General features: G+C 44.0%; 1 protein-coding gene across 4 annotated transcripts in view; it reads left to right on the top strand.

The window, feature by feature from the left end:
- ARMC8 (armadillo repeat containing 8) overlaps nucleotides 1–22153 on the top strand; it is a 96393-nt gene extending 74240 nt beyond the window's left edge. For all 4 annotated transcript variants that reach the window (XM_061636510.1, XM_061636509.1, XM_061636507.1 and 1 more), the window contains 5 exons: nucleotides 14658–14753; nucleotides 16753–16848; nucleotides 17528–17600; nucleotides 19055–19148; nucleotides 20144–22153. In XM_061636510.1, coding sequence (XP_061492494.1) covers nucleotides 14658–14753; nucleotides 16753–16848; nucleotides 17528–17600; nucleotides 19055–19148; nucleotides 20144–20177 — 393 coding nt within the window. In that variant the 3' untranslated portion in view covers nucleotides 20178–22153. The remainder of the gene's footprint in view (nucleotides 1–14657; nucleotides 14754–16752; nucleotides 16849–17527; nucleotides 17601–19054; nucleotides 19149–20143) is intronic.
- Nucleotides 22154–23010: the final 857 nt, after the last annotated feature.

Below are 23010 nucleotides of genomic sequence, written 5' to 3'. Positions count from 1 at the left end.
GTCTGTTCCGTGCTGAAAAGGAGGAAATAGAGAAGAAAGGGGGGAAGTAATATGGAGTACATTTTAAAAGAGAGAAAGAATAAAGGACTTGGCTGCAGTTTGAAGTCAAACTGCTCCCCCTCACTGTGTGCGGGTTACCACTGGCCTCCTTCAATCCACTGCATCTCTCTACCTGTGCATGTGTTGATTGGTTCTTCACCACACCCCACAGTATGTGCATGTGTGATTGGACTTGATCATGTCATTGCCTGGTACCACTCCTTTCTACCTTGTGCATGTTTACCATGGCTGGGCTGCATCTATGGACGTGATTGCTGAGCCACATCCACCCATCTGTGATATACAACAGCAAGCATCTCCACAGCCACTGGCATCACGGACCGTGTCCAAAGCCAAGTCGTCTAAGCATAGAGTTTCCAAGCACATTCCTTTCAAATGTACTGAGAAGTCACCTCTCTCTGCTAAGCGAAAAGCTAACAGATGACCTTGCTACGTCGGTCTCCATCATGTGGTGATTCTGCAGAGGGATGGCAGAGGCTGGAGATCTTTTCCATTTGCCTGCTGAGTCTTCAGAGGAAGAATTTGAGGGTTTTCCAGACCAGCCTCCAGTGGTACCTCCTCACCCATGTGCAGCTTCTAATCCCTACACCTGTACCCTCAGCTGAGTAACCTGGGCCATCCACAGCTTCACCCAGGCAGAGCTGCCTACCATCTTGGATCAACCTCAGTTGTCCTCTGTTCCATGGGCGACCTTGGATCGTCTCACATCTTTTGCCTCCTTGCAGGATTTTCATCTGAATCAGGCCTTCCTGTCTCAGTTCAGAGATGCTCTGCTGGGTTCAGCCTCATCTGAATTGTGAAGGCCCACCCTCGTCTCTACACATCAGGCTCAACCTTCACCCTTGGTTGAGGAATGTCTGGGACAACCACAGGAGTCATCTCCTAATCCTTTGATTTCACCAGGGAATGGGTGTAATGTACTTCAGAAGCTGAAGCCGATCCACTCAATCCTTTCATTAAGCCCGAAGGGAATGAGGCTGAGCGGAGGGGGGAGTTGGAAGGAGAAGAGGATTGCTTGCACCATTTGGTTCAGTCTTTGGACTATCTTGCCCTATTTCACAAGTCCCTAGCCACATTGGGCCTTGACATACCAGCGCCTGAACCCTCATCAGCTCCAGTAAGGGGGCTAAGGTGTTGAAAGCTCCCAAGTCTTTAGTTCATTCCTTCGCAGTTCCTGACCCTCTTGACAGGATGGCAAAGGAGGAACGGGGCGATCCTATTCATGCACGGCACATGACAGCTTTTGCTAACAAATTTTATTCATTAGCTCCCGAATTCATGAATTTCCTGAAAGTCCCTGCAGTGGATGGGCCCATTTTAAATCTGGTCTCCAGGTCTCTCATTCCCAAAGAAGGGGACTCTTAATTTAAAGATGCATCCAAGCAGAGACTGGACTTCGCTCTTAGGGGGACCCACAATGCCTCGGCATATGCCATCCGAGCCTCTTGTGCTGCCTCTTTGATCACCACAGCTTTCATGATGTAGCTTAATGAGTTACTGGGTGATCCTCAGCTGGACCTGGCTAGACTCTGCAAGACCTTGGTCAAACTACACAAGGCTGCAGCATTTGTGGCAGATGCAACACTTGACGCGATGCAGTTTGCAGCTAGGGCTATGTCCACAGGTGTGGTATCTCACCGGATCCTTTGCCTATGTCATTGGGATGCTGACAATACAACTTGCATCAACCTTTCCACAGCCCCCTATTTGGGCTCACTGCTGTTTGGGGATGAGGCCCTCAAGACAGTGCTGGTTGATCCCAAGCATAAGAGGAAACCTGGGTTAGCCACGAATAAAATAGATGATTGCAAGGCTGCCTGCAGATCATCTTTTTACTCCTACCAGCAATCCTTTTGGCCACCGCAACCCACTGGTAGGGGCCACAATTTTTGCTCCTCTAGAGGCTACTGGAACAAGCAGTGCTTCTTTGGCCGTAACCAGAGTTGGTTCTTGAGACGCCCAAGGCGTACCCCACCCTCTGGCTTGGAGGATGTCAGCAGCACCAGTACTGATGCCATCCCAGTAGGTGGCAGACTACTTCACTTTGCCAGTGCTTGCAGTCACAATAACCATGGACTCTTGGGTGCAAGACTCTGTGATTCATGGTTACTGTATAGAATTCTGGGAACTTCTTCCTCATAGGGATCTTCCTCTCCTGAGAGGCGGGCAGTGATGACAGAGGCTATATGTCATTTGTTTTCCAAAGGCTCAATAAAGCCAGTGAATTCCACTCAATTTTACTGAGGTGTCTACTCCATTTTGTTCGCAGTGCCCAAAAAAAGATCATTCATGGAGGGCAATTCTAGACCTCAAATTCCTCAACTGCTTTGTCAGGCATCAGTGCTTCAAGATGGAGTCTCTGGCATCAATTGTGGAGGCTCTCTGGGAAGGGGACTTCCTGGCTTCTATCAGTCTGAAGAAAACCTACCTTCATGTGCCAATCTTGCCCGACCATCAAGGGTCCCTGAGATTTGCATATGGCCAGTTTCACTTCCAGTACCGGGCTCTGCCATTTGATCTCTCATAACCTCTGAGGGTGTTCACAAACCTTATGATTGCTCTAGTGGTGCACCTCCAGTTCCAGGAGATCCAGATCTATTCCTACCTGGACGATCTCCTGGTGCGGGCACACTCCATGTCACAGGCATCCACCCATGTATGTCTCACTCTCGAAGCCTTGAGGGACCATGGCTTCCTCACCAACCTGGAGAAGAGCCACTTGACTCCAATTCAACGTCTTCAGCACCTTGGGGCCATATTGGATATGGCTCGCACAATGGTGTTTCTGTCCCCAGAGAGAATAGCAACCACAAGCCATACAGCTCATCACCTGATGGCTCAAAGGACGAAGGATGTGATGTTTCTGGTCAAAGCACTAGGATTGTTCATATCTTCCATTCACATCGTTCCCTGGGCTCACCACCGTACCCTACCATTCCAGTGAGCTTTTCTGCCCTTCCAGCTGGACATCACCAATTCCAGACACAAGAGAGTACAGCTCCCACTGTTCCTGCAGTCTTTGTTTCGCTGGTGGATGTTGACTGAGAATCTGCAGAGAGGACCTCCCTTCAGAGGACCTGGGAGGACTCTGCTTATAACCGAAGCCAGTCTCCTGGGATGGGGTGCAATTCCCCCTTGCTATTCCTTCTTTGTTCAAGGGATGTAGACAGCTGCTGAGCACCTGCTCAGCATAAACTTGCTGGAGTTGCAAGTGGTGCGTCTGGCCCTTTTTCATTTTCATCAGAAGTTCCATCTGACTGATGCTCTCATCCAGACTGACAACATTAGTGTGAAAGCACATTTGAACCGTCAAGGGGGCATAAGGTCAAGGGCCCTTCAAGTGGTTCGGCTCTCATCTTCAATTGGGCCGAACATCACCTACACTCCCTCAGGATGGAGCACCTCAGTGGCAACCTCAGTATTACAGCAGACTGGATCAGCAGACAAGTTCTTCCTTGGGAGTGGAAACTGCATCCCGGGGTATTTCATCAACCGGCATCACCGGTTCAGTCCTTTCACAGTAGATCTTGCCTCGACTCAGAATACACAACTTCCAAGGCTCTTCGCAATGTGTCATCAAGAGGATGCAGAGGCAATCAACGTGCTGTCAACACCATGGTCAAGAGGCCTCCTCTATGCCTTCCCTGTAGTTCCTCTACTGGGACTGTGGTCAGACCAGGCTTTCCTTGGAACACACCCCTTGGTCAAGTGGTTCCTGAAAGGGCTTCTCTCCTTTCACTGCCTTTAGCCAATCAGTTTCCTTCTTTGAGTCTTCAAAAAGTCCTGCAGGCCTTGCAACCTCCTCCTTTTGAGCTTCTCAAGTCTGCTTCATTAAGTCTTCTCTCATTTAAAGTCCTGTTTCTTGTGGCAATTACTTCAGCCCATAGGGTATCGGATCTGGTGGCTTTGTCCATTGCTCATCACCTCTGTGTGTTCCACAAGGACTCTATGCTGTTACATCCTGATTCTGTGTTTTGACCTAAGGTGTCTTCTATTTTTCATTGCAGCCCAGGATATTGTCTTATCTTCCCTTTGTCCACAGCTGACTCAATCCCCCGAGAAGGCCTAGCATTCTCTGGATGTACATTGAGCCCTAAAGGTTTACCTGGATCTGACCGAGTCTGTTTTTGTCTCGTTTCATCTGAGAACCTTGGGAAAGAAGGTCACCAGATCAATGCTGTCTCGTTGGCTTTGTGCTTGGATTACTCTGGTTTATGAGTCTCTTTGGATTCCGGTGCCTCAAAACATTACAGCCCACTCTACAAGGTCAGCAGCCTCTATGGCTGCCTTCGCAACTAATGCACCCATTGCATATATGTGTAGGGCTGCTGTGTGGTCCACACTGAATTCCTTTATTAGACAGTATAAAGTAGATTGTTGTGCTTCTGCAGACTCTTCATTTGGTAGGTGTGCAATATAACAGGTACTGTCCTCCTCTTAGGCACTCTGGGCCCACCCTGCTGGGACTGCTTTCGTATATTGTTATAGTTTATTATAGTTTGTTTATATACCACTTTTTGGCCAAAAGGCCCCCAAAGTGGTGAACAAAACTTTATTACAAAAAAAATTACATAAGAAATAACCAGTAAAAAATATACAGTAAAAATACAATGCAACAAAAACAATGCAAGTACAACAAGAACAATGCAACAAGAACAGAGGAAAAACTTTTCTCCTTCTCTCTCTCTTATCTGAAGGGATGTCATACAGAAGATGATCTCTGTTGTCCCAGAGGGCTGGGGTGGAACCAATGGGTAGAAATTGCAAGGAAAAATGTTTTGGTTAAATTTTAGGTGAACCTTTCTAACACTAAGAGCTGTTTGACAAGGAAGCAGATTGCTTCAGAAGGTGATGGGCTTTCCTTTACTGAAGGAATGTAAGTAAAAGCCAGACAGCCATCTGTCATGGATCCTGTAGTTGTAAGATCACTGAACTGAACAGGTGATTGGACTAGATGACCTCCAAACTCACTTCCAATTCTAACATTCTATAATTCTATGAGTCTTATTATTATTTATTTATTTAATTAATTTATTAGTCGCCCATCTGGCTGGATGTCCAGCCACTCTGGGCGACGTACAAGATAAAACAATACATTAAAACATTAAAATTTAAAACCATAACAGTAAGAAACCTAACCCACCCCAAAAGCCTGCCTGAAGAGCCAGGTCTTCAAGGCCCGGCGGAAGCTTATCATAGAAGGGGCATGGCGGAGATCATTTGGGAGAGAGTTCCACAGGGTGGGGGCCACTGTTGAAAAAGCCCTCTCTCTAGTCCTCACCAGTCTAGCTGCTTTAACCGGTGGGATCGAGAGAAGGTCTTCTGAGGCTGATCTTGTTGAGCGGCATCCCTGACGATGCTGGAGGCGCTCCTTCAGATAGACTGGGCTAAAACCGTATAGGGTTTTAAAGGTCAAAACCAACACCTTGAATTGGGCCCGGTAAACAACCGGTAGCCAGTGCAACTCCTTCAGCACTGGAGTGATGTGATCTTGCCGGCGGCTGCCTTTAATCAGACGAGCTGCCGCATTCTGTACCAGTTGCAGCTTCCGGACCGTTTTCAAGGGTAACCCCACGTAGAGCGCATTACAGTAGTCTAGGCGAGAGGTGACCAAGGCATGTACTACCGGTGGGAGCAGATGGTTGGGAAGGTAGGGGCGCAGCCTCCGTATCAGATGGAGTTGATACAGCACCGCCCAGCTCACAGCCGAGACTTGAGCCTCCATGGTCAGCTGGGAGTCAAGAATGACCCCCAGGCTGCGGACCTGGTCTTTCAGGGGCAAACGTACCCCATTGAGCACCAGGTCCACATCCCCCAGCCTTCCCTTGTCTCCCACAAACAGTACCTCGGTTTTGTCAGGGTTCAGCTTCAGCTTATTCCTGCCCATCCAGCCACTCACCGACTCCAGACACTTGGACAGGGTTTCTACAGCCAACCTTGGTGAAGATTTAAATAAGAGATAGAGCTGCGCGTCATCCGCATACTTTATTTATTTATTTATTTTATTTTGTTGCATTTATATACCGCCCATAGCAAGTAGCTCTCAGGGCGGTAAACAGAATAGGATAAAATACATACATCATAATAATAAAATCACAAAACATATAAGACACAATGAAAACAAAATACAATTAAACAAAATATAAGATGATAAAAGGATTAGTATTACAAGATTAAAAAGATAAAAAGATTAAAATGATTAAAATGCCTGGGAGCATAAGAAGGTCTTTACCTGGCGCCGGAAAGATAATAATGTAGGCGCCAGGCGTACCTCTTCGGGGAGGCTATTCCACAACTCGGGGGCCACCACAGAAAAGGCCCTAGATCTAGTAACCACCCTCCGGGCTTCACGATGGGTTTTTTTACCCGGAGGAGGGCCTTAGATGCTGAACAAAGTGAGCGGGTAGGTTCATAGCGGGAGAGGCGTTCCACCAGGTATTGCGGTCCCACGCCATGTAAGGCTTTATAGGTCATAACCAGCACCTTGAATCTCGCTCGGAAGCAAATAGGTAGCCAGTGTGGGCGAGCCAGAACAGGAGTTATGTGCGAAGACCGACTGGTCCTCATCAATAGTCTAGCTGCCGCATTCTGCACTAGCTGAAGCTTCTGAACTGTCTTCAAGGGCAGCCCTATGTAGAGCGCATTACAGTAATCCAATCTCAAAGTTACCAGAGCATGAACAACTGAGGCGAGGTCGTCGCCATCCAGATAGGGGCGTAGTTGGGCTACCAAACGGAGATGGTAAAACGCGTTCCGTGCCACCGAGGCCACGTGAGCCTCAAGAGACAAGGAAGGGTCAAAAAGGACCCCCAAACTACGGACCTGTTCTTTCAGGGGGAGTGTAACCCCATCCAGAACAGGATGCACATCCACCATCTGAGCGGGGAAGGCGTTCACCAGCAGTGTCTCAGTCTTGTCTGGATTGAGTCTCAGTTTATTAGCTCTCATCCAGTCCATTATCGCGGTCAGGCAACGGTTCGGCACATCAACAGACTCACCTGAAGAAGATGAAAAGGAGAAATAGATGACAACGCACTCCAAAACTCCTGATGACCGCACCCAGAGGCTTCATGTAGATGTTAAAAAGCATGGGGGACAAAACCGACCCCTGAGGGACTCCACAATGGAGAGTCCAGGGTGTCGAGTAATGTTCTCCAAGCAACTACCTTCTGGCGACGATCCGCGAAGTAGGAGTGGAACCACTGCCAAGCAGTACTCCCAACTCCGCGAGTCTCCCCAGAAGGATACCATGGTCGATGGTATCAAACGCCGCTGAGAGATCAAGGAGAATCAACAAAGTCACACTCCCCCTGTCCCTCTCCCGACAAAGGTCATCATACAGGGCGACCAAGGCTGTTTCAGTGCCGAAACCGGGCCTAAAACCGGATTGAAACGGATCCAGATAATCGGTTTCATCCAAGAGCACCTGGAGCTGGTTAGCAACCACCCGCTCCAAAACCTTGCCCAAAAAGGGGACATTCGCCACCGGTCTGTAGTTGTTCAAATTATCTGGGTCCAGGGAAGGTTTCTTTAAAAGAGGTCTCACTATTGTCTCCTTGAGGCTACTAGGGACTACTCCCTCTCTCAAGGAGACATTAACCACTTCCTTGGCCCAGCCGGTGGTTCCAGCCCTGCTAGCTTTCACTAGCCAAGATGGGCAAGGATCCAGAACAGACGTGGTTGCCCGGACCATTCTAAGCACCTTGTCCACTTCCTTGAGCTGCACCAATACTGATGACATTGCAGCCCAAATCTCCTGATGATTGCCCCCAGCGGCTTTATATAGATGTTGAACAGCATCGGGGAGAGGATGGAACCCTGTGGCACCCCACAAGTGAGAGGCCAAGGATCCAAAACCTCATCCTCCAATGCCACTCTTTGGTACCTACCAGAGAGGAAGGAATGGAACCACTGCAATACAGTGCCCCCCATGCCTAACCTCTTCAGGCGGTCCAGGAGGATAACGTGGTCAACGGTATCGAAAGCCGCTGAGAGATCAAGGAGGACAAGGAAGGTGCATTCGCCCCTATCCCACGCCCTCCTCATATCATCTACCAGGGCGACCAAGGCTGTTTCAGTCCCATGTCCAGGCCTGAAGCCCGATTGAAATGGATCCAGATAATCCGCTTCCTCCAAGTGCGCTTGCAACTGTTTTGCCACCACCCGCTCAATCGCCTTGCCTAAGAATGGCAAATTTGAGACTGGGCGAAAGTTGTTCAGATCTTGGGGATCCAAGGAGGGCTTCTTTAAGATTGGTTTTATTACTGCCTCCTTGAGCGATGATGGCATTACTCCCTCTTTGAGAGATGTATTCGAGAGATGATCCCCTCACCCAGTCTATCTTTGCAGCTCATAATGAGCCACGATGGGCAAGGATCGAGTAAGCAAGTGGTTGGCTTTAAGGTTGAAAGCACCTTGTCCACTTCATCAGATGGAAGAAGCTGGAACCGATCCCACACCACCAGAGCACCACTGGTCACCTCTGGCTCGCTCACTGTGTCCACAGCTCACGGAATAGCACTCTTAATACGATCAATTTTCTCCGCAAAGTGTTTAGCAAACTCGTCACAGGAGGCCTTAGCATGTTCCATTGGTTCCGGAGCAACTGGACCGACCAGGCTCCGGACCACTTGGAACAGTCTCCTGGGACAGCACTCTGCAGATGCAATAGAGGCAGCATAAAAATATTTTTTTGCTGCCCTTATTGCCACATGATAGGCTGCCGCAGCCGCTCTAACATGTGTCCGATCGTCGTCAGAGCGAGATTTCCGCCACCGGCGTTCTAGCCGTCTCACCTCCCGCCTCAGAGTTCGCAACCGTGGGGTGAACCACGGTGCCATCTTGAGTTCTATTCAGGGGGAGAGGGCGTTTTGGAGCCACCCGCTCTAATGCCCTGGCGATTGCGGCATTCCACCCCTCCACCAGGGTCTCAGCTGAGTGGCTGTGTGCATGCTCCAGAGAATCCCCAAGCGCATTCAGGAATCCATCAGGATCCATCAAACACCTGGGGCGGACCATTTTAATAGGTCCTCCACCCCCACGGAGGGTTTGTGGCACCGAAAGGTCCAACCTCACCAAGTAGTGGTCTGACCATGACAAGGGGGTGATGGATGTACCCCCAATTTTCAGATCACTCCCCTCCTCTCCCGAGACAAGCACAAGGTCGAGTGCATGACCGGCTACATGGTGGGCCCCATTGTAATAAGGTGCAGCTCCCAGGAAGCCATGGTTTCCATGAAGTCCCGAGGCGCCCCAGTAAGGATGGCCTCTGAATGTACATTGAAGTCCCCCAATACCAGCAGGTTTGGGGACTCTACACGCACAGCCGAGACCACCTCCAGCTTCTCGGCCAGGGAGTCCGTCGTGCAGCGGGGTGGGCAGTACACGAGCAGAATCCCTAGACTGCCCTTTGGGCCCAACCTCCAGTACATGCAATCTGCCACCTTGGTCTCACAGAGAGGAGGTCTGGTGAGAACCAGGGACCTTCGGTAAATAACCGCCACTCCCCCTCCCCGACTACCGACCCTCGGCTGCTGTGCATACGAGAACCCAGCCAGACACATGGCCGCAAGAATAGGAGCAGCAGCCTCATCCGGCCAGGTTTCTGTAATACATGCCAGGTCCGCGCCCTCATCCAATATCATATCATGGATGAGGGATGTTTTTTGGGCAACAGACCTGGCATTGCACAGCAGCAGTCGAAGGCCAGAGTGTGGAGTCAAGCATCCCCCAGCTGTCTGTTGGCTCTGGACAGGCCCGGAACAGGGGACTTTGATTTGCCTGCACACATCTGCAGTTTAAGGGAGCAAATTAGGCTGAAGACTGGCTGGAGTGTCCTCTTGAACCGATGCAGTGAGCAAGGAAGCAGATTCTGCAGCTCCTCATGCTCATTTCCTCTCTCTCCCTAAACCCTTCTGCCTCTCTTCCCTTATTCATCAATATGTTATTGTATACAAGGGCTGTGGCAGGCCAGGAAGCCTCCAAAACTGTCCCAGAAATCGGAACTTTTTTCGTGGGAAGCTCAGAGGATAGGTCTTGTTTTGTATACAGGGTCACATTGGTGGGTAGAAATAAAATTTCCCACGGATCAGGTGGGTTAGTTATGGTTTGTCTCACTTGTTTGAATCATATAGACTATTACTAAATTCGAATCAAGAAGGCACTTCTAATATGAGGCATAATTGTTTACTCTTTCTTCATGCTAGGAAAGTGCATGCTGCTTTTGAGAAACATAACTGCCCAAACTGAGTCATTTCACATTCACATGTAAGTGTGCTTTTGAGGCAGGTATAAAGTTTCTTAGCCAGCTACTGCCCTCTATTTACAGTATTTATTACATTTCTGCCCTGTACTTACTACATTTCTGAGTCACATTTTCCAAATCTTTTCCATAACTGCTCGAGGCACCTTGGGCATCTTGTGATGGAAAGGTATAAATGCAATGAAGCTAACTATATCATTTCTTCCATATTTTCATTGTAATTAGGAAAAACAAGACAGTACAATAGTAAAATCTTGAGTTTGTATTTGCCCTTCTTGACTGGTTTCATTAACTATTGCAAGGGGTTCATGTGGGAGAGGAAAATATTCAAGCTTCTTAAAGGAGTTCTTGAAGCATTACTCTCCTTATTCTAGCCTGGTTAAGAGGCTCACTTTAGGCTTCTTTCATAAATAAATTTGCAGTCCTACACACACTACTTTTGGAGAAAGCCTCATTGAATTCAGTGGGACCTACTTCTGAATAAACATGCATAGCATTAGGCTGCATGGATTCCGGGGGTGGGGTGGGGCTCTTATGGCATTTCTGTTCTTGCCATGCCCGAGGGGAGCGGGCAGAAGGAACGGACCTGCAAAACCAACAAAATACTCTCAACTTCCCCTTCCTTCACATACATCTGAGTCAGCGAGGTAGACACATCTGCCTGCACATGCCTGCTATTGAATTCCACTGAAAGCAATGTTTGGCTGTGGATTTGCAGTCTCAGCCCACAGCAGAAGCAGACTGGAACCTGTAGTAACCACTCAGACCAGAGCATTCTTCTGGAACTCCAGAAGGCTACCTCTACTGGAATGATCCCTCACTGACTCACATGTCCACAAAAGAAAAGAAAACTTGCTACCTGAATTACCAAGGAAGACAAAACCACCCTGTCAATTCCAGAGATCAACTCCCTCCATCCACCCCCCTCAGGCACAACAAAAACAAAAATGCAACAACCCCCCCCTCCATGCAGCTGAGCACAGCCTACAGCCATAGAAAGTGTCCAGATCTCCTGAAACACACTGGAATCTGCCAATTTCTGTTCACATTACTGGTAAAGCTCTGAAGTTAGGTGGACTTACTGATGGAAAATGTGGATCAATCAAGACTTTTTAAGGTGGTGGTTGAATAGTGTGGTTTCTCCCACTTTCACCTGATTTGTGGCAGTCATATTGTTATGTGAGTTGTTGACTGACAGGACACATTTTCTTACATGCAGGAAGAGGATTGTTCATTGTCTCCAAGGCACTTCAATATGCCCCATATTGACATTCCTCAGTCTCTGGGACTGTCTGAGGATGAATGCACATCACTGCCATTTTCTCTGGTGGCCAGTTTCTCCCTCTGTTCATGACGACTTTTTTTGGTGTGACTTCTCTGAACAGTTTGCTTTCAAAATGTGGGATGAGCACCGGTGTACCTTACTGTGGCTTCTGCTTATGGCACTGATGAAACTGATAAGTGGCCCAAATGCTGTGGGAAAGTGAGGAGAAGCATGTTGTTTCTCTGAGATGCTAGTTTGATGCACTTGATGACACTGATTCAATCTTCATATCTCTTTGCGTGAGTAATCCCACCTGGTGGCATGCTACCTGGGGAAAATGGACCATTGATGTCACCTGAAAGGTGGTTTTCCCAGGTATCATGCCATCAGGACCCTCCTTGTTGAGGGGGCCTGCCTAGCTTGTCCTGGAGGTACTTTTTTCTATCGTTTAGTGATTCTTTCAGTTCGCTTCAACACAATCTGATTCAAATTACATTAGCTTCATTACTCAAGTTATTGCTAAGGCTGTTCTTTCCTGCTTTGTTTGTTCATATTTCCTGTTCGGAGTCAAGGCGTGTTATGCTGGTTGCTGCTCCTTGTATTCTTTACTGTCTGAGAGGTACACGGATCTGGTGTATAGTTTGACCGGAATGGACTGGAGTCAAGCCGGAAGGAGCAGCTGAAGTATTGACTCCTGTGCATTCCTGCCTTTCGATACCAGGCAGTGCTACTACCCACCTGATGACATTCCACCTGGGAAAACCACCTTTCAGGTGAGACCGTCCATTTTATTTGTTGTTGTTATGTGCCTTCAAGTTGATTACGACTTACAGCGACCCTATGAATCAGTGACCTCCAAGAGCATCTGTCGTGAACTACCCTGTTCAGATCTTGTAAGTTCAGGTCTGCGGCTTCCTTTATGGAATCAATCCATCTCTTGTGTGGTTTTCCTCTTTTTCTACTTCCTTCTGTTTTTCCCAGTATTATTGTCTTTTCTAGTGAATCATGTCTTCTCATTATGTGTCCAAACTATGATAACCTCAGTTTCATCATTTTAGCTTCTAGTGACAGTTCAGTAATCCAGAGTCCAGGTAGTCTCTGTCTTCAGCCACTGGGAAGCATGCTTTTCTCTGCCTGCCATTTTCAGCTAATTATATCAGTCAGTTTTCTGAAAAGTATGTGCAGAGAAATTTGGTGGAAGGGAGTGGTTTCCATTTTCCATTTTGAACGAATCTATCATGGCAATTCTTTATAGAGGAACTATCATTTCCCCATTTTAAATGTTTTGAGTTTCCCAGATTCTTTTAATCTGAGTTTACACAGATTTGTTTGATTTTGATGTTGAATAAGCAGTGTTACATTTTATTTCCTAAAACCATGTGTGACTCAACTGATACTTCTTTTAATTGGTATTTTTCTGTCAGCTGACCTCTTAGCTACAGATAATCCCTAAAAAGTTGTTACTTATTCATGGCCCAATCATACTCATACTTGGAAGAAACAAATTACCAGGAACAGATGGCATACCAATAGAGTTGCTACAAGCTACTGAGACTGAATCTGTCCAAATTTTGACTAAAATCTGTCAAGAAATATGGAAAACTAAACAATGGTTCACAGTCTGGAAGTGTCCCTTTCCAAAGAAAGGGGATCCCAGGAAATGCAGTAATTATTGAACTATTGCCTTAATATCTCATACAAGTAAAGTAATGCACAAGATTCTACAGCAAAGGCTCTTACCATATATGGAGCGAGAAATGCCAGATGTCCAAGCTGGATTTAGAAGGGGAAGAGCCACCAGAGATCATATTGCAAACATATGTTGGATAATGGAACAGAGCAAGGAATTTCGGAAGAAATTCACCCTGTGCTTTATAGATTACAGCAAAGCCTTTGACTGTGTAGATCATGAAAAACTATGGAATGCTTTAAAAGAAATGGGGTTGCCACAGTATCTGATTGTCCTGATGCGCAACTATACTCTGGACAAGAGGCTACTGTAAGGACAGAATATGGAGAAACTGATTGGTTCCCTATCGGAAAGGGTGTGAGACGGGTGTATTTTATCACCCTATTTATTTAATCTATACACAGAACATATCATACGGAAAGCAGATTGGACCAAGATGAAGGAGGTGTGAAAATTGGAGATATGCAGATGATACCATACACTAGCAGAAACCAGTAATGATTTAAAATGAATGCTGATGAAAGATAAAGGGGAAAACTCAAAAGCAGGACTACAGCTGAATGTCAAAAAGACTAAAGTAATGTCAACAGAAGATTTATGGAAGCTTAAAGTTAATTAAGACATTGAACTTGTCAAGGATTATCAATACCTTGGCACAGTCATTAACCAAAATGGAGACAATCTCAAGAAATCAGAAGAAGGCTAGGACTGCGGAGGGCAGCTGCGAGAGAACTAGAAAAGGTCATCAAATGCAAAGATATATCACTGAACACCAAAGTCAGGATCATTCAGACCATGGTATTCCCAATCTCTATGTATGGATGTGAAAGTTGGACAGTGAAAAAAGCAGATAAGAGAAAAATCAACCCATCTGAAATGTGGTGTTGGAGGAGAGCTTTGTGCATACTATGGACTGCAAAAAAGACAAATAATTGGGTGTTAGAACAAATTAAACCAGAACTACCATTAGAAGCTAAAATGATGAAACTGAGGTTATCATACTTCAGACAGATAAGAAGAAGACATGATTCACTAGAAAAGACAATAATGCTGGGGAAAACAGAAGGGAGTAGAAAAAGAGGAAGGCCAAACAAGAGATGGATTGATTCCATAAAGGAAGCCACAGACCTGAGCGTACAAGATCTGAACAGGGTGGTTCACGACAGATGCTGTTGGAGATCGCTAATTCATAGGGTCGCCATAAGTCGTAGTCAACTTGAAGGCACATAACAACATATCAGTTTCTTCTGCTGTTAGGTTTTGTAACATTTGTGATTACTTTGTACAATAAGAACTTTTTAATGGGAATTTTTTAAAATGAAAACTGTAACATTTTTTTAACTAGTTACTTGCTAATGTTATGTGTTTAAACCTTTTGGCAGCATATAGATCAGATAATAAGTACTCATGGGAAGCAAATCATGCAAGCAGTGACACTCATTCTAGAAGGAGAGCACAATGTAGAAGTCAAAGAACAGGTACTATGTGCACTGTTTGTGTTATATCTTACATATATAACAGGATAAGCAGGATGATACGTACTTTGTGTTGTGCAAAAAAGTAAATTCTATGCCAAACCCCAAATCTTTGTCTAGAAAACCTGGATTTGGTGACCCAAATAAGGATACTTACATACATTTTTATTTATAACTTCCTGTCCAAGCATGCAGACATTAAGGACGAAAACTTTGAGGTTTTAAAGAGTTTCCCATCCATAAAAAAAAAAATCCCCCTACAAAATCTTGAAACTTCTGAAATCTGAGGGTTGATCATGTGTGCTGCCGGGGAAACTCCAAGGCAGCAGAGAGCAATGAGCAGGTGAACGCTCTCAGCTGACATGGGCAGGAATTATTATTTTGATTTATTATGTACCCTTTGCCCTAAGGTCCCAGGGTGGGTCACAGCAATTTAAAATACAACATTGAAAATAAAATGGACTGTCTTCAAGTCAATCCCGACATGACTACCCTATGAATAGAGTTAAAATGATTTTAAATAAATTACAATCACAAGAATAGGGTGGCTTCTGAACATGTATGTCTCAAGTGTCAAAGACTAGGGCAAAGAGGTGTGCTTGATGAAAACAGTATAGTGAAGCTGTCAGACTCACTTCTGTGGGGAAGGGAGTTCCACAACTTACGAACTGCCACAGAGAATGCCTTTTTCTGAGCAACCCCCCCCCAAGCTTTTGAAGGGGGTGGAACTACCAAAAGGGTCCCCTCTGCTGTTCTTAACACCCAGGAGGATATTTAGGGAAGGAGATGGTCTTTCAGATATTTGTCTTTTAGGGCTTTAAATACTAACATGAGCATCTTTAATTGGGTCTGAAAACCAATGTAGCTGTTTTAAAATAGGGTTTATATGAGATCTAAATGGAACCCCAGTCTGTTCCATTTTGGCAACTGCATTTTGGCCCAATTTAATTATAAGTCATCTTCAAGGAAGTCTCATGTAGAGTGCATTAAGTAATCCAGTCTTGAAGTTACCAGTGGCCAAGTGATTTCTGTCCAAAAGGGGCTGTAGCTGGCAAATCAGCTATTGCTGGCGAAAAAGCATTCCTAGCCACTGAGGCCACCTGAGGCTCCAGAGGCAGTGTTGAATCTAGGAGTTCATTGAGAAAGCAGTGTGCCTCTTGTTTCCCTTCAACTTAGCAAAAACAAACAATATACCATCAATGATTTTTAGAACTGAAGGAATGGGTGTGGGGAGAGGGAGGGAGGCCTAAGGCAAGCCCCTAGAACAATCACAGGGACAAAGGGGAGGAGGAGCAATTTTACTCCCCACCCTTTGGCCCTGAACCCATTGTGGGGGCCGGGCAAGGGGACTCTGGGGGCAGTGTAGTGTCCCAGAGCTCTTGAGTTTTAGTACCAGCCTTCCCAAGGTTCCCTTCCTTCCTGGGTGAGGAATATTGTAAGGAGAAAAATTACCTTGTTTCTGTATTCTCACTCTTCCTTGGAATTCCTTAAAGCTCCCCACTTTTCCTTCTAGGTGTTGTGGGGGGGGGGAAGTTTTATGCTGGGTACCAACACCATTGAAAACCCTCAGTCCTTTCTTTCTGCCCCCTTCTCCAGCTTATGAACAGATATTTTTAAAATAAATGAAAGCTGAGATACTCTGAATGCTAAATTCTATCTCAGTACTAAATTCTGTACTTCCATTATATTATCGCAGAATAGAAATAATGAATTGTGGTTGTATGCAGCTGATAGCTCAGTCTTTGATCCCTGAAGAGATCATTTCAAATTGTTATAACTTCTTCATGAGTTCAGGTCTTCATCATTTTCTTCCTCCTGGCTGTATTGCATATAAGATAGTGTGAGAACTTGTCCTAGGGGCAAGCAAGCGAAGACACTTTAAGAACACTGTGCGACCTCAATCCAGTACTGTAATTATTGAAACTGTCATTAAAACTTTACTATTCAGACTGTTTTTTGACACCATATATTGCTATCTTTCCTTCCTCCCCCCCCCCCCCAGACGTTATGTATACTTGCCAACATAGCCGATGGAACAACAGCAAAAGAACTCATTATGACAAATGATGATATCTTGCAAAAAATAAAGTATTACATGGTATGTAACTTTAATAGATTTTTGTACTGTTCATATAAACAGTCTTTGGGCAGGGGCTGCAATGCAGTGTTAGATCACATGATTTGTATGCAGAAGGTAATGTGTTCAGTCACTGGCATCTCCTGTTTAAAAGGATCTTTGATAGTAGATTACCACAGCCTAAGACCCTTAATAGCTGCTTCTGGTTCAAATAGGCAAGTCTGTTAGATGGGTCTGCAATATGGATTTTTAAACAGTTCAGAGTGAAATACTGTTTTACTTCATGGCTCTTGTCTAGTTCTGCAACAGGAACTTCACAGCCATCTGCAGAATTTTTCAGATTACAAGACGTACCCTCTCCTAATGATGTTTTCCCTCCTGTTGAGGGGCAGTAGTACCCTCCTTACACAGATCATTTTGATTGCGGGCTTCCCCCAGGCACCTGGTTGGCCACTGTGAGAACAGGATGCTGGACTAGATGGGCCACTGGCCTGATCCAGCAGGCTCTTCTTATGTTCTTATTGCTTGGAGGGTGATAATTTTGAGAAAGAGAACCGTGGAATTCACAGTAGTAATGCATTTTTAAACATTTAATTCTCATGTCTAAACAGTTTTCTGTTCATATTTATTCAAATGCTAAACTTCAGCTGGCTGTCATGTTTTGTGTATCTAATCTAAACAGCTTTCTGTTCATATTTAGAGTCACTCAAATGCTAAACTTCAACTGGCTGCCATGTTTTGTGTATCTAATCTTATATGGAATGAAGAAGAAGGTAAAATACTTCTCTGTGTTGTCCCTAAAATGTTTTTCAAACTTTGTATATGCCTTCCAGAGGCATAGGGAGATCCCTTGCAAGTCTCTTAATTAGAGGGGGAGAATACTGATTCTCTATAAGATCAAACAAATATAGGCTATTTAGCATTTTCATCTCAGCATGGAGATGAATAGATTAAAAGAAAGGTGAGGTGAACAGGCTATATTCACCTTCCCTTGATTCAAAGGGAATGTATTTATGAAGTCATACTGGCTTGAAAAAAAATGAAAAAGGGGTGGCAACCTTCAGTGTGTGAAGCTCAGTAATAGGTAAATGTCAGTAGCTAACTCATGGCTAAAGCAAGAAGGTTTGAGGTCAAGAAATCAAGATGTTTAGTCTGACTGCAGAAAAGAGAAATGTTGCATAATAGCCGATCAGTTTAAGATTTGCATCAGTGCTGCCAAATTCTGTACAAGCAGAGTTGATTTTTACCAGTGGAATTTTTTCTGGTATAAGCATGCTCATAGGAGCATGTAGCACTAAATAGTTCCATTGGATTGTTGCTAATGCTGCCATTGTGCAAATGGGACAGACATCCCCTTCCTCCCCCTCCCCTATGAACCTACCACAAAAAATCTGCTCCAGATCATCCCACAACCCTCTGGAGCAGATTTTGAGGATGCATGGGAAGGCTGTAGGTGTTTTGAGGGGTGGGGGAGGAGAGGAAGAGAAGGTCCTGTTAACACAGATAGAGTTCCACCCATGCAGGGTTGGATACAACCCATTGAGATCCACATATGAAAGTACTGAAATCAGAGTTTCTTTACACTACGAATCAACTGAGACTTTCCACAACTGAGTGGTTTGAGTTATCTGCTTGTTTTAATAGCAAAGTCCTTGAACAAATTTATGCAGCAGCAAATCAAAATCAGTGGAACATCAATAATGAATTGGGCCAACTAACTAAAATTGTTTTCAGTTATCAGCACAAATGATGTGTTATGTTCCCATGTTTTTCTTACATGTTTCTGGTAGGTTTTTCCATTTTAAAGATATATTAATTAAATATAGGGAATACTTTCATCAGAAGTATTTGAATGTAGCTGAATTTGGACACTCTGGTAGTATTGACTTACAAGAAATACTCTTCATAGGAACTCTCCAAAATGGCCCAGTGATTCTGACCTGGTGTATCTGCTTTGGAGGGGAATTCCAGAAATAAAGCCCACTGGGCCCCTTCATTCTAGTAGTAATTACTTTTTGCCTCAGTTGATGGAGGTTCCAAAAGAAGATCTAATTTACATAGTATACACATGGGAGAAGATGTTGTATTTTGTGTGTGTGCGCGCATAGAAGCTGGAGCTGTAGGAATTCTTTGCACAGGATTATACTACATTCCTTGGAACTCTTTAATTGCTCTCAACAAATCACATGGAACATATAACTAACAATGTCCAGTCTTTCTGTCTTAGGTTCCCAAGATCGTCAGGATAAACTTAGAGATATTGGAATAGTAGATATTCTACACAAACTAAGTCAGTCATCAGATCCAAATCTTTGTGATAAGTAAGTATAAAAGGATTCCAAAACCAAATTTGATGGAACTTTGTCAGTTTTCAAACATGTGCATTGCAGTGGTCTGTGCAGAAATTATTACAGACTTTTTGTACATTTGGGCTTAACTTTGCAGAGCTATTAGTGAAAATTCACTTCCTGGAAATGGGATGTAGTTCGTTTTATTTTCTTGCCAACCTTAGAGTTGTCCCTAGTCTTTCAAAAGTAGTTTAATCACATGTCTGAAATATCCCAAATGATTTAGCTTTATACAGGGACAAGTGCTCATGACAGTTGCCGTTTTCCTCTTTCAGACAAGGAACGGCCATACTAGCAAAGGTTTTTAGGCCCCTTTTGGCATGACTTTGTGCCTCCCCAAATGAGAAGTGCAAACTATTAAAGGGCAATGTAAAAACCTGCTGTACTGGAAGTGCCTCTTTCTAATTTTCCCTAATGATCATATTTAACTGACGTATTCATGTGCCCTCACATGTTCCTTATTCCATAAGCTATTCTACTGAAGTTGAAAGTATTTCAGAGCTATGTGTAGTTCAGTGGTTTCTTAAAGCAATCACTTGTTTGAAATACTATTGGTGCAGAAGCTCGACAAATCCTAGCAAAAGTTCTTTGTTGATTCTTGGCTTATGGTGGTTGCTCTTAGTCCAAAATAAATTTTTGTGGAAACTATCATCAACTTAGTGTTTTTAGACAAGCCATTAGAGAGAAATATTGCCTAATTTTGTGAGAAGCTTCATGTATCTGCATACAGACACTTAAAGATTCCATATCTTACATGTTAATGTTTTTATGATCGAAATGCCTCCTACCCTGTATTGTTGTTATCTTAATTTATATTGTTATATTGTATTTTATTGTATTGTATTTTGCTGCATTTTACTATGCGATAGATAGGCGACACATAAATTAAATTTTATTATTATTTTATTATTTATTATTATTATGTATATTTTGGTTGTCTCAGTGGCTGACAGTGTTTTTCATTACAGGGCAAAGACAGCACTCCAGCAGTACCTTGCATGATCAAAGACAAGTTGAACTGTCATACAACTCAAAGCTATATAATAAGGAATAACAGGAAATAGCCGCACCTAATTCCTTATCTTTTGCACAAGGCACCTTGGGCTGCGTTTCTCTCAGGTGCAGGGAGCTGCTTGGCAGGAGCAGTTTAAGTGATCAGGTCTCCAATGCACTTGAGGACTTTATTGAGGTAGTTCCTTCACTCAGAGGACTGTTCTGGGATTCTTTTCCTGAGCTACCTGAACTGTACTAGAACAATCAGTCATCTTTCTTTTCCTTTGGGCCTACAATTTTCTGCTTATACCACAGCCAGTGTATGGCTGTGTCTGGGTGGGTGTGATACCTCAGAGCTTTTGTTTTCCTTTTTTGTGTTTTTTCTACAGATTTTCAAGTGTTAACCATTCTTTGTGGTATGAAAACTTTAAAGAATTATATACGATTGAATTGAAATGTTATTTAAAAAGTTTTGTCCCATGAAGTTTATTTTGATCAGATGAATGTTTTTAAGTAAATATATGCATTTGTTAAACCTCAGCTTAATGTACCTGTACTTCCTCTTTTGAAACTAAACGAGTTGACATCTAGATGACTGGTAGCACATGTAATGTGACTAACGCTAGCCTCCTACTGCCATGCGTTACTAACTCCAGCTCCCTGGACTTGGGACAGCAAAATCCAGAGGACCCAGGGTGGAGCCTTAAGAACACTGATACCAAGGTTGAACTTGTGGAAATCATACCTGCTGGGGTTTATCCAGCAAGAAAGATACAGTCCCTGTGCCAGTGCCACTGCTGCCTCAGAGAAAGTACACTTGTTATAAAACTCTGCATTGTTCTTAGGTGACTTGAAACTGTGATGATAGATTGATTAAAGTAAAAAAAACTGGCTGCTGCCATTTGAAACCATGCAGTGGTAAAGATGAGATGAGAAGCCCCTAGAGGATCTGGGTGAAAATGAGACGCCAAATCTTTTTACTTCTTTATTTTTCCAGAATTTCCTCCAGCAGAAGAGAACAAGATTATTAGTATGAAGTTTTTAGTTCTGCAGAAATGCTTGCCATCGTCATGTCTCATGCCAGTAGGTTTTCTGTAGGCTCAATCCACGGATGTTTCTGTCAAGGAGCAAGAGCACCCACCCCAGTCATCCCAAACTGTTACTTATAATTACTAAACATTCATATACCTAAGCACATCACATTGATAGTCAAAGCAAAGGTTAGAGCTTGGGCTTCTGGCTGGGAAGGTTAATAAGCTGAAGGGAGGCTGCAAAATAAAACCAGAGTTTTTGTATATAAGTCTTTAATGTATTACATTACTCTGAAAGGCAAATGATAGTGATTCAGGGATAGTAAGTGATGTCATTTCTCAGTGTCATTGCTACAAGCTTGTTGGGGTTGGACTTCTGCAGGTCTGCACAGTGTGCATCCACCTGCCAACTAGTACCTCAGAAATAAAGCCTTATTTAAGTCATTAAAGTGATTGTAGCCTTAATAATGCTGAGAAGAATCACTTCCTTGTCGGGTTTGTCCAAATCAACTCTTGAGGAAGAAAGAATGGGAAAAATTGGAGGCTCCCTCAGCCTGGCCACTGCTTTTGCACTCTGGATTATTATTACACCTGCACTCCCAACGTTGTCATGCCTCCATCACTCATATGCATATCCATTTACTATGAAATATAGATATGCTCCAAACTGTGTGGAATACAGCTGAGATGTGCAAATTTTCATCTTCACATGTGAAGGTTGCTTTTTAATAATGTGGCCCTATATGTACGAGAAGGATATAAACTATGCTAAGACAATCTGGGAATGTTTGGGAAAAGGTTGGTGAAATATTAGGATGGTAGGTGATAATGAAGTGGCATTTTGCACTCAGTGAAGCATTGTGAATATTTTTTTGATGTCGCTATAAATATGTACAAATAGAAAGGCACTGTAAATAAAAAATGACCTTTTACTGGAGAACATATTTAAAATGACTTGGCCCCATTGATATGGTTTTTTTCCTGCCTTGGCAGAAAGCTCAGGGAAGGCAGTAAAACAAGTCTGTGCATAGCTAGCCACACACAGTCACTCAGACAATAGTTTATTCTAAGGGTAACTAGGTTTATCTCAAATTCTTCTGAATGTCATGATGTTTAGGGTCATAAAACTGTACCAATTGACACAGGGTAAGAATTCTTGCTTTTCATTTTAAATGTTTTGTTTAAAGTCTTACAGTTGCTGAGAAACTAGGAGTCAATTAACGTATAAACCTATTCATGATTTTGGGAGTTAAGTGCTTGGCAAGTGTGGTAATATTCTAGGACAGAGTAAAGAAAACAGCCTTTGGTTCATATGGCAAAGTTGTTCATGCACTTCCTGTTCTGATATATATTCCACATTCTCTGGTGCTTGGCCCCCATTTCCATCTTGCAGACAGTCTAGCTGTTTTGCCTCATCTTTGCCAAATCATCGGTGACTAAAGCTTGGTGAATATGACCATAACTTGTAACCGATAGCTCAAATATCCAATAACTGTTTTATTAAGGAAAACATTTTTATTTGTACTATCTTAGGAACTTGAAGTGACCCCAAAAATCTTCTGGTCCACTACCTACACCCCAGACTGTTTGACCCATTACAATTAAACTGAACATGTATAGTCCAACCTACAGTATCTTTCAGGAACGGTAAAAAAGTGAAAGAGGTGTTTTGTCCATTCCAAAGGTTGATACTCATTTGGTGTAGCTGAACAAGCTGACCAGATCTTGGGCATAGGAGGGGACCTGACCTGATGGTAAATGTCTTCAAGCATAGATCTAGGATGCTGGAGATGAATCAGAATCCTTTTCCA

This window comes from Rhineura floridana, chromosome 7 (assembly GCF_030035675.1).
Source record: "Rhineura floridana isolate rRhiFlo1 chromosome 7, rRhiFlo1.hap2, whole genome shotgun sequence".
NCBI classification, from domain to species: Eukaryota; Metazoa; Chordata; class Lepidosauria; order Squamata; family Rhineuridae; genus Rhineura; species Rhineura floridana.
Note: the sequence above shows the minus strand (reverse complement) of the source record. Positions and strands in the feature narration are given on the sequence as shown.